Source organism: Meleagris gallopavo, chromosome 19 (genome assembly GCF_000146605.3).
Source record: "Meleagris gallopavo isolate NT-WF06-2002-E0010 breed Aviagen turkey brand Nicholas breeding stock chromosome 19, Turkey_5.1, whole genome shotgun sequence".
In the NCBI taxonomy this organism is placed as follows: Eukaryota; Metazoa; Chordata; class Aves; order Galliformes; family Phasianidae; genus Meleagris; species Meleagris gallopavo.
Window position 1 is genome coordinate 2,478,398 of NC_015029.2, and position 12,327 is coordinate 2,490,724.

At 46.6% G+C, this 12,327-nt stretch overlaps 1 protein-coding gene across 1 annotated transcript in view; it reads right to left on the reverse strand.

Annotated features, from left to right (window-relative positions):
- Positions 1 to 11,564, reverse strand: part of TNFSF8 (TNF superfamily member 8) — an 18,566-nt gene extending 7,002 nt beyond the window's left edge. The window contains exons 1-2 of the mRNA XM_010720801.3: positions 11,034 to 11,564; positions 6,385 to 6,430 (exon numbers count right to left, since the gene is read on the reverse strand). Of these exons, the coding sequence (XP_010719103.1) occupies positions 6,385 to 6,430; positions 11,034 to 11,195 (208 nt within the window). The 5' untranslated portion in view covers positions 11,196 to 11,564. The remainder of the gene's footprint in view (positions 1 to 6,384; positions 6,431 to 11,033) is intronic.
- Between the last annotated feature and the right edge of the window lie 763 nt (positions 11,565 to 12,327).

A 12,327-nucleotide genomic window follows, 5' to 3' on the forward strand; every position in this document is an offset into this window, starting at 1 on the left:
TGCATCCCGGCTCTGCATCCATCTCCGTTCCTCATCCCCTCCCCGCATTCCCGGCTCTGCATCCCTGACCCTGCACTCCTCCATTTCCTTCCCCGTTTCACCTCTCTTCCAGCCGCACAGAATCAGAATCGTCTGAGTTGGAAGGGATCCTTAAAGGCCATCAGGTCCCACTGCCTGCAGTGCACAGGGACACCCACAGCTCCTGCAGTGCTCAGAGCCCCAACAGCCTGACCTTGGCTGTCTGCAGGGATGGGGCATCACCGCCTCTCTGTGCAACCTGTGCAGTGCCTCACATGCCCACCTGCTTTTCCTGAACCTTTCCTCCTCCTATCATACCAAACATTCACTGAAAGGCACTGATTATTCCTCCTTTTTTCTCTGTTTGTATGCAGTCCTGCACAGCCCACGTGCATAAGGACACAGGGACAAGTTGTATATTCAAGACTACAGAGAGCATCTCCATCAGTGCAACCACGCAGGTGGATGGTTATTTCTCATTGCATTGATCTCTCCCTCTTTACATTCTCCTGGCCCTCCTGTAGCCGGGGAAGGGATGTCAGATGGGGGACTGGGAAGGAATGAAGCATGAAGGAATTTCAGCAGCATCCTGCCAAATTATGAACTCCTATCTCAGGGTACGCAAATCATTTTCCTGACACTTAGTTGGTAATGAGTCCCCCAGCCTCCAGGGGCTCCTGAAGGAGCAATTAACACAGAGAACTGAACTCTACTACATCATGATGCTATGGCATGGCACGGGGTGACATATTTCTTGTTCCTCACATATGGCATAGCAGGAGTCTACAAAATCCAAAGTGAACAGAGAATCTCAATATTCATTCCTGAAACTAAAGGTACAAGTAAGAACTTCAGACCCTTACAATGTCTGGTTGGCCTGATTTTAAGAGGCGTTTGGTCAGAAGGATAGAGAAACAGGTCCCACAAAGTCCCACTGGTTGCTATTTTGAAACAGTGCACCCTTTGCACTCATTCTGTTGGAAAAGTAGTCTGTGCACGTCTTGAAAGAACAGTAACTTTCCTCTGCTTCCATCAGCTGCAGCAGTTTTAGGGGAGCAGGTGCTCCCTGCCCTCCAACAGTGAGTAAGTAGTGTCTCAAACTCTCTTAGCTGTGCTGGAAATCCCCAGAGAAAAACCAAAGCCGACTTTCCTGATGACAGTCATATCAATATAGTGTGTTAGTGTACAGAGATGCGGAGCAGGATAGAAAAAAAGCTCTTCTGGTCCTTATTTCAGGCAACAAGAGCAGCAATGGTAACAAGGGCCACTGGAAATGCACAGCCAGGGCTTTGAGCCCACCTGCATTACTGATATCCTTCATACAAAGACAACATTTATACAGAAACGTGGTGCCATGTGGGGGCTTTACTCTGTAAAGCAGAGAACCCCCTGCTGCTGCTCAAGCAGACCACGCAAGCTGCAGCCTTGCAGCTTCTGCCAGGTGAGAACAGCACTGTGCCCACACACACACACAGCTGGTGCTGCATGGAGCCCCTCCAGCCCTGAGCTGCTGCAAGGTTTTCACTGCATCTCTTCAGAACAACCGTCACTGATGTGGCTGCACTTCACGCTTTCAAAGCTGCACTTACGTTCATTGATGTCAGCAAGTTTGATATGTGTGTGTTCAAAGCGTTTATTTGGTGACATCAGCTGTGTTTCTGAGAAGGCAAGATATGGAAAAAAAAAGGTATAGAGACATTTCCTGTCCTCGCTCTGCTGAGGCAGCTTATAACCATTTTCTAGTTTTATTTATCAAGTTACTCCTTTCGTCCGAATCATTTCAGCACAAGCCAGCAGAGACTGAAATTGCCAGAGCTGCAGGACTGATCGATGGATGTGCTCAATCACATCGCCTAATTGGCTCTGCACTGGTAGGAGTGTAAATCAGAAGTGATCCCGCTGAAGTCAATAGGATTATATCTGCTTATAAATGAGGTCAGAAGGGGGAAAAGTAAAGCCTCAGCGAGGTCTAAGCACCAAAAAGCCCCACTGGTTGCACGTGCACCATCAGACTGCTTGAAGGAAACCTGCTGATAAAGAAGCAGCCTTAAAGGAAGCTATCTAGGCTATTTTATCCTAAAGAAACTATTGGGAGATAATTCTCTTTTGCCTTCCTGACGCCTTTTACCATAGGCTGAGCATCCACAGTGGGCAGCCCACAGGGAAAGGGACAGATTAGTGTGCACATAACACAGCTCTTCTCCACGCCAGTGGGGTTTGATAGTGCTGCTGCCCCACAATTTCCACCCACAGTACAAAATGTTTGTGTTGAAGCAGCAGGCTGTGTTTTCTGGCCAGAGGAACCTGAATGCTCCAAGACAGGGCTGGACCTGCTGCCAGCCAGATCCAAGGAGAAGAGGATCCAACTGGTTATCTCCTCACTGCTTGCTGCATCAATTTCCCCACTTGTGAGGTGAATATAGATTCAGGGCAGTGAAATCAAGAGCTGGAAGTGGCATGAAAAAACAAATCATCTACTCAGAGCCTGCTAACCCAGCAGCAAAAGCCCCACAGATGGTGTTTTTGAGGATCCTCCTCATCTCCAAAAACAGAAACTTCAGAAACATCTCTTTCCTAATTTCATGAGCTCTTCATATATGTATATATATATATATTCATATATTTGTCTAATACCTGACCAATCTGTTGGCTTTCTATGATAGAGTGATGGCTTCATTAGACAAAGGAAGATTAACTGATGTCATCTACCTGGATTTCTGCAAGACCTTTGAAATGGTCCCACATCACATTCTTATCTCTAAATTGGAGAGGTATGGATTTGAAGGCCTGTCTGTTCAGTGGATAAAGAGTTGGTTGGATGGTCATTGCCAGAGGGCTGTGGCCAATGGCTCTGTGCCCAGGTGTCCCCCAGGGTTCCATCTTGGGACCATTGTTCTTGAACGTCTTTATCAGTGACATAGACAGTGGATCAAGTACGCTCTCAGTGAGTTTGCTAATGACACCAAGCTGAGCAGTGCAGTTGGTACAATAGAAGGAAGGGATGCCATCCAGAAGGACCTGGACAGCTTGAAAAGTGGGCCCACGTGACCCTAATGAGGTTCAACACGGCGAAGTGCAAGGTGCTGTGCTTGGGACGGGGCTCAGCACTTTTTATCAATACTAATCAGCTCATTATTAATTAAACAAGCCCTCATTTTGACTAACTGGCACCAGTCTAGGATTAGTTTCCCCTGGATGTTTGCTCATGAAGATGCTTGTGCACTCTGTCTGGCATTCACAAACCAAGACTTGCCAAACTTGTTAAAATGAGAAACACAGCTTAAGAGTCCTGATCTTGCTGAGGCCAGACAGACCCTTACAGACTTCACAACGCACACGTCCTGAAGCTGATAAAGCTAAAATCTGATAAAGCATGCTCTAAATGTGAGGTGCCCATTTCTGGAGAGCCCGCTGCCCTGGGATCAGTAACACCCCGTGATTTCAGTAGTTTGCACTGGACAATTCCAGGATGGAAGAGAACATTTTCAGAGGTTGAAAGTCAGTCCAGAACCATGGGGATATGCACTGAGGGCCATGGTTAGTGGGCATGGTGGAGGATGGGTTGGGGTTGGACTTGGCGATCTGAGAGGTCTTTTCCAGCCTTAATGACTCTATGATTCCACATTTCTCTTTGTATTTTCCTCTATAAAATTAATCTATCAATAATTTCCTTCTGACACGTATTAATACGTGATTCCGTATTTATGAAACGTAGATGAGTTTCCAAAGAGAAATATTTCCACAGAAAGAATAAGTCACAAACATTTACTTTGTGACAGCTTTAATTCCTTTCCCCTGTTGCTCAGGCACTCCACCAACAATGACACAGGTTTGCAGGAAGTTGCTATCATTTCTTCACACCAACACTTAATTAGCTGACGTTGCATCTCAGCTACTGCTTGCAGATTGCTGCAAACCCATCCATCGAGGGCTGACAGCTGAGTCAGGAACACAAACCTTCTGTAAGTCAGCCTTAGTGCCCACCTGTGTATAGCTAAGAATAGAGTGTGATCTCATTGGAAATCTTAATGCAGTCAGAGTGTTTTTCCTGTTTTGGGATTACAGAATTAATTTGGGAACAGGCTGTGCCTGGTTGTCTGGAGCACTGTCCCTTTGCGTGGCAATGCATCATAGAATCATAGAATGGCCTGGGTTGCAAAGGAGCACAGTGCTCATCCAGTTCCAACTCCCTGCTGTGTGCAGGTCGCCAACCAGCAGCCCAGGCTGCCCAGAGCCACATCCAGCCTGGCCTTGAATGCCTGCAGGGATGGGGCATCCACAGCCTCCTTAGGCAACCTGTTCCAGTGCCTCACCACCCTTTGGGGGAAAAACTTCCTCCTAATATCTAAACTAAACCTCCCCTGTCTTAGTATAAAACCATTCCCCCTTGTCTGCCTTCAGACCCCTTCAGTCTGCCAGCATGGCACCATCCATCAGCACGCTGGATGATCCTGCATCCCCCGAGCATCTCTGAGATGCTGTGCACAAGCAGACACCCTCACCTTGCCCATCAGATGGCTTGGAGCAAGGCTCAGCACCCAACCTTGACCACTTATCAACGCAGGGCTTCAAGTCCTCTTGTGAACCAAATTACACTGTCAACACTGCTCAAGGCACTGAGATAGCAGCAAACAAATCCCCAGCACAGTTCCTGTCCTGCAGTGTGGAATCCAAATTTGTTGCTCTGCAGCTGCTGGATGGAGCCTCACAGTTCCTGCTTAGGAGTCAGCAAACACTGCCTGGCAGAGCTCCCTGCTGTAAATTACCCGCTGGGATCTATTAATCAATTAGCTCTGCTTTATGCATTTTAAGAGAAAAATAAAAGACCATTGTAATTTGCTCACACTTTAACGCTTCATTACCCTGCCAGAGCTGTGCAACAGAACCTGATAGGCTGATAGAGCACCTGCACCCATTGCAGACAGCTTCCAGCAGCCCTTCCTGCCCTGTGGCATTTCTTTGTCATCCCCTCCTTTGTCTTTATGCTAATCTCAGATTCGGCAGCAGAATTCAGAGCGACAGGGAGCCTGCCACTGATATTGACCCAAAGGCTAAACTGTTTCTGCCTAATGAAACAACACCTTGTAAATTCCTGGAGAGAACAGGCTCCTGCTGCCTCGATGGGGAGAAGGAGCAGTTGACGTAGACTGTGAGATTTGGAAATATATATCTATGTATTTACATACTGAGATGCTTTTCTGGACTAGTGAGACTTCTTCTTTCTACTCTGGGAATGCCAGTGTCACTTGAGCTTTGCTTCACATTAACACCAACCTAGCAGACGGTCCCTGTCCCTCCTCTGCCAGTCCCTGGCCACCACTCCATGGCTTTCACTGCCTCTTTCCAGCTGGTGGTGGGATACTGCCTTGAGAGCAGCGCTTTGTGGGCACCCTAATGGGAAAAGAAAACCCCTCCGGTTCAACTGGACTTTTAGTACACAACACAGATGATGGTGAGGCTGCTGAGGAGTCCTCTGAAAGGGCACTGTGATGTACAGGGACAGCTTTGTGTGGTATGAGGAAAGCCCAATGCAGAAGAGCCCTGGATTCAAAACTTCTCCCAGTTTGAGTGTACGTTGCCTAAACTCAGCACTATGTCACCTGTGTGCAGAAATGGAGGTGGAGAAAAAGATGGTTATGTGACAGGAGCTCTCTAGGCCTTGAATTTCAGTTTCCTGTGCTTCAGCTTTCCCATCTGTAGAGTGGGAGGTGATGCTGTCTCCTATCCTCCAGCACCAACTAGGAATCAGCAAGAACTCAGAATGCTGAGTGCCAAGGGCCGTGGAAACAAGAAAGAAATGGCAATGAAACAAATCGAGCTGCTCTGATTTACACTGGGGAAAAAGCAGAATCTGGGCACACGGTCTCTGCTGTCTGGTTAGAAAGCTTTCTCCTATTTTGGGCTCCCCATGTCCATCTTCTGACTGTTTAAATTCCTGCTCCTTGCCTCTTGCTGCATTTCTGCACTTTCCTCTATTAGATCTACCCCTTCTCTCTTTCCTTTTCCCCTCAAATGGGTAAGAAATACGTAACTGTCTCCATGGGAGACAGACCAGAGGAGCTCAAGAGGAGGTCCTGCTGTTTTGAAGTATGTCCTTATACAGATGGGGACATGACACCCACATGTGCAAGAGCCAGCAAAGACACCTGACAGCAGAGTCAGAAATGGTTGTGCCTTCCTCAGGCATGCCCTGCTTTCCTGAGCTACTGAGTAATTCAAAATCTTGTTTTCTTTTTTCCTTTCTTTTTCCACCTTGGCTTTTCACCAAGAAATGCCTTTATGTGCAATGGGCACAGCTGCCTTGCTGGGCAATATTTGCATTACAGATGGAATGAATTGCACAGGCTGCCAGGTTAGGTTTCTTACCTTTGCGGATCCGTTCTGTGCTGCCCTCTGTGGCAGGATCAGCTGCCTGAAAGAGATGTGGGAGAGGTTATTCTGGGAGCAGAGCACTTCTGTGTTCAAGCAGATCACTGCTTTACTGTTGGATCTACAAGTTTCCATCGCATCTCTGGAAGGCAATGCTAGCACCAGGTGTTACAGAGCACATGGCTCCAATGGAGCATCATGGGGCAGGGATTGCTGAGGAGCACAGCCCTCCAGCAAGCTCTCTGCGCTTGGCCAAATTAGAATCACAGAATCATTAAGGTTGGTAAAAACCTTTAGGATCAAGTCCAACCATCAGCCCATCCCACCATGCCCACTGACCATATCCCCAGTGCCACATCTCCACGGTTCTTGAAAAACTCCTTCCTCACTCATTCTTTGTCACAGTCTATAGAAATCTGTTTTTCTGACATAGTAATTCTCTGATGTGTGGCTTTTGTTTGTGTTGTTTTGGAAGCAGAAGTCCTGAAAGCTCCAATGTGGCTTTGAAACCTTGGAGGAGGACAGAGTGGGACTGGACACCCATCAGAGCCAGTGGGATTCATCTGTGGTCCTGCTTCTATTTCTAAGGTCTCCTGGCAGAAATGAGGCAGGCTGCATACATGGGAGACAGCTTCATCTATGGTGGGCTGGAGATCTCAAGGGACTTAAAACATGAGTACTTTATTTCTGAGTGTAAGTATAACACGTGGTACAGGAAGAAAGAAGATAAGCCATGTTGTGACCATTTCTGATACTTAATCTTATGGCCTTAGAGGTTGAAGAATACATTTAATTAGATTTTGGCCTAATCATAGTTGAAGTGCAGAGCCATGTCTGCTCCAGGCAAAGCAATGTTATCATTTGGTCTAACAGCAAAACATTGTGTTCCACAGATAGAGATTGTATAGCTGCTTTGTGATTTGGGCATCTCATATTTGTTTGCCTGTTTTCTCACACTTATGTAAGACCAGGGAACAGTTATCTGATGCTGAGCCAAAGACTTTCTCCAGGTGATCTTCCCAAGGAATGAGGGAAGGCTGCTGGATTAGGAGCTGAATGGGAACCTAGATCTGTAGTCTGGCAAATTTGGCATTTACAGACCTCTTGGTCCTCTGTACAACAACATCCTCCCTCCAAAAATCTCCTGGTTCCTCTACGCACGTCTCATCAGATGTTGGGCTGAGAGCAGTTCTGACTGACAGTATTGCACAGGAGAACTGCTGGATCCTTTCTGCTCACGTCCTGGACCCTCGTATAGGGCTGTCTCTGTCACACACGCTCAAGGCGTGGGGAAATTCTAGTTTCCAATGCAATCTATGAGCATTTCTGTACTCTGCAAGGAATTAAAGGCGTTTATAGATGGGACAGAGAGATGCTATATCCCCGGCTAGAGTATGCTGAATGATATCAGGCAGCAAATCCACTGCTGCCTGCCAAGTGCTCGGGATGGTGATGGAGACGTTGTCGTCAGGAGGCATTGGCCCAACAGCCCTGCCTCAGAGACACGCAGGATGGGGCTGGTGGCTCAAAGCTTACTTTGTAGCCAGGGCAACAGGAGAAAAATGAAAACGAATTGACGTATCGTATCCTCACCTGGGAAGCAGATACTGATGCAGCTCATTCTAGTGGCAATTGATGAGGCATTCAAATAAAGCTTTAGAGTTTTCTCTGAAATACCACTTAGCACTGCTGTTTGCTAACAGCATATTGCTGTAATGGTGTAATGTGGGACGTAAAGACACGCACTTGGAGCTCAAGGAAGTTACATTCTATAACCCCAGCTCAGGAACAATTCAATACAATAAATTCACCCTGCCTGGGTGTTGACGATGAAGGATTTCGGTCTTGGCAACAGAAAGAGAAAATAATAAAGAACAAAAGAAAGTCATTTCTTTCTTCCTTCCCTTAAATATTTACAAGTAATTTTCCCAAGCTGAGACACACTGGTGCTGTTATAGAATCACAAAATACCCCGAGCTCAAAGGCACCCACAGGGACCACTGAGCCCAACCCAGCCCACAACGAGTAGCAAAGCTGCTGTCGCGAGCAGCTGCCGGAGTTTTCTCCTTTTTGTCAGGGCTGACCAGCAGAGGGGGCCAGCAGGCTCCGGTGGGACAGCCCGTGTGGTTGGGAGGTTGAAAACAGGACCGAGACAAAACGCAGAGCGGTGATGGGTTGTCCCACATTGCACCCAAAATCCGTTCACAGAGCTGCACCCCAAGGGCTGGGTGTCCAATACAGCTAAGATCTCATTAAGATTGTGTGCCTAACAATTACTTTCATCCTTACTCTTTCACTGATTTTCACTCTGTGATAGAGAGATCATATTATATCCTTGTTCTCTCTGCATATACAGAGATCTACATAGATGTGTGTATTGTATATATGCACAAATATACACAAGAGCAGTGGGCTGCAGCAGGCAGAAGTGTGTAGGCTTTGGGGCCCTTCTAACAGGATTAAGAAGGAAAGGATTAAGGCAGGCTAGGGTCTTCTCTGCAGCAACTGTTCTCATCTGAGAGAAAAACAAAAATCAATTCTGAGAGACATAGATCAGTGAATGGCCCAAAGCCAGCTGCTTCTGTGGATGAAAGCTGAGAACTGAACTGACTTCAGTTCTGAATGTTGTTCCAAAAAATGTCACTTCCCAGGTCTGACACTGTGCACCAATGCCTTTCTTGAAAACAAAATATCAAAGAGAAAATTTCTTGGGGTGCTGGAAATTGCAGGACAATGAATAATGTGTGTTGTAACTGATGCTAGATTCAAAGAACAGCTTTGGAATAACGGTTGATTTTTGTTGTTGTTGTTCTGGTCTTTCACATATATTTCTGTTACTCAGATCACCTAGATTTTGGGTGAGGGAAGAGCCTTGCTTCTACACAGTTTGATTTTCCTCTTTTCAATACTCCCTCCTTCACCCTGATTTAGGCAAGCATAAATTCATCCAAGAGGTGAAGAAAGATGAGCAGACAGCTTCCATGTCCCTGCAATGGGGCTGAGGGGCTGTGTTTTCTGCATGCCACTAGATGCTTCCACTTAATGCAGTGGCAGCCAAGACATGGGTCATCAGGCCAGCACTGTGCCTGTGGTCCACTCGTAGAACCCAGCTGACATCTGGAGAGAAAACCAAATCACCCTAACGGGTTGATCCTCTGTTGATCCTCTCTTGAGAAGATACAAAAGAACAAAGCCAATTGGTGATGGCGTATTCCCTACAGCAACTGGACTCACTGCCCACTGAACTCCCATAACCACACAACCCCCAGCCCTGGAGCTGCTGGAGTCAATGCTATGGGATGCTCAGCCCAGCCATGACTGCATTCTGCCCAGCCTTACACTGCCGTTGTCACCAGGAGCCAATTGGCTTTGGAGCAAGCCCTGGTGATTCTTGAGGAGCCTCTCACACAGGATCAGAATCTCACACTTACTCCCTGGTCTATCAACTCAAGATGGAGATGGATGGAGAATGACCAGATGATCTTAATGATTCAGCCTTAATGATTCTATAACTGCTGCTTCTGGACTGAGGGTCTCTTGGTTCCCCAAGAGCAAGAAGTGAGCTATGTTTTTGCTGCCCAGTTCCCCTCATACTGTAAAACTGCAGCTCAGTTTCTCACATTTCTCTCACTCCTCAGCTTCCTGCCTTCTCGTTAAGCCAAGCTGTGTTTCCAAAGCAGCTGCAGAAATGTCATTACTCTTTTAAATGAAAATCTCAACTCTTTCAGTAATATTGTTCCTCTGGCAACTGGTCTAACTGCATTTATCCTGATGGAGAGGTAATTTAATGCTTACTTTCATAATAAGCACAAATGAAAGCCTAATTACATAGGAAAGCTCTGGCAATTCTGTAATTATCCAAGCAGTTATTTTAAAGATCTCCCTTAATATCCCAATATTTATCACCTGAAACCCCCCATGTCTCATTCTAACTGTGCACAGACTGCTTCCCTTTTGGAAGAGCACTGATTTCAGGTAAATGACTCCTCACTGGTACAACTTAAAGAAGCATCAGTCAAGCTTTAATGGCTTTAATTTCTTGGTAATGTGCATACACGGACACACAAATTGCACAAGATCAATTTAGTAAGAGAAAATATTGAACTGAGAGATCATATTTTGTTTTCCATAGCCAGTCCCTTCAGCAGCCCCATGCTGGTGCTTTCATTCTTTGAATCTTTGTGGAGATCCTTCAGCACTCAGATTTTATGTGTAAAGGCTATAAAATTTCTAATGTGGCATTTGAAGTTCTTTCCTGTCTCCAAAGAAGACCCATAAACAAAGGCAGCACATAAACCAGGTATCACACACTGAGGCACTGATGTACCTCTGCTCCACTTCTCCTGTGAACCATGTGGACAGAAGGTGGTTTGACTCTTGCATTATGAGCTTTCCAATTCCACTCTCAGAGAAGACACCACATGCTAGAAATTAACCCATGGAGGAAGGATTTCTTTCTTTGAACATTCTTTCATCTCCCTCTTTTTCTGTCTTTCTCTCCCCCTAATTCCTGTGTGCATTCATAACAGGGGACAGAGACTGACCTTCCAGCCATGGGATAATTTTGAGATTAGAGCAGAAGTTTATATTTAAAAATAAATAAATAAGAAAAGAAAAAGATAATGAGCAAAGTGAGAATTGCTTACCGTCCTCCGGATAACTAAGACCATGATGGTGGCTAACGCAAAGATGAGTAATGCAACAAGGGTAGCGATGATGAAATACAAAAAAGTTTTGTTAGTGGCTCCAAGCCTCCTTGAAACGGTGTCTTCATTCACATGCATGGCTGATTCATAGGAGTCTTTCATCTGAAAAAGTGTTTGCTCTTGTGCCAAGCACCTTCTTATATAGCTCTCAGGGTACTGGTCTGTATCTCCCCTTGATCAGGTTCAGGTCGCAGCCCATCTCTGTTCCTGGCAGGATTTTCCCCTTCATCCTGGCTCATGTGATCTGGAAAAAAAACTTCATCACTTGTGGTACAAAGAATGAGGGAGCTGGGGGCGTGAAGCAGGTCGCAGCTGTGAGGAGGGGAAGGAGCTTCATGTTCGTGATCAGGGATTTCGCGACAGCAGTCTTGTGTGTTGCATCGGAGGTTTCTGATGTCAGAAGGTGAATAGTTACTAAGATCAGTGCCCCCTCCCTGCTACTGGCTTTCCGTGAAAAAGAGAGCTATGCAAATTTTGTTTCATTTTATACTCAGTGCAGCTATAGTTCGGTGCAGTACGTTGCCTGGAGCACTGCCTTCCTGTTGCACAGAGCAACCTCTTGTTCTCCTCCGTACCATCCCAGTACTGTGGTCTCCGGGGCTCTGCATTCAGAGATCACGGAATCATAAAGGTTGGGAAAGACCTCTCAAATCAAGTTCTACCATCAACACATCCCCACTAAAACATGTCATTCAGTGCCACACCTCCGTGTTTCTTCAATACCTTCAGGAACGGTGACTCCACCACCTCCCTGGGCAGCTGTGCCAGGGCCTCACCATTCTTTCTGAGAAGTTTTCCCTAATATCCAACCTGAACCTCCCCTGATGGACCTAACGCCATTCCCTATTATCCCATTGCTGTTACCTGGAAGATGAGGCTGACCTCACCTTGCTACAACCTCCTTTCAGGCAGTTGTAAAGAGCATCCTGGACTGACCCAGCCCAGTTACCATAGCCACTCTCCATCACACTTGTGCTCCAGACCCTTCACAGCTCTGTTGTCCATTTCTGGACACTCTCCATCCAGGGCCTCGATGTCTTTCTCGTAGCGAGGGACCCAACCCTGAATGCAGCACTTGAGGTGTGGTATCACCAGTGCTACCAGTACAGAGGGATGATCCCCTCCCTGTCCTGCTGGCTGCACTATTGCTGACACAGGCCAGGATGCCATTGCCTCCTTGACCACCTGGGCAGACTGCTGGCTCACGTTCAGCTAGCTGTTCACCAACAGCCCC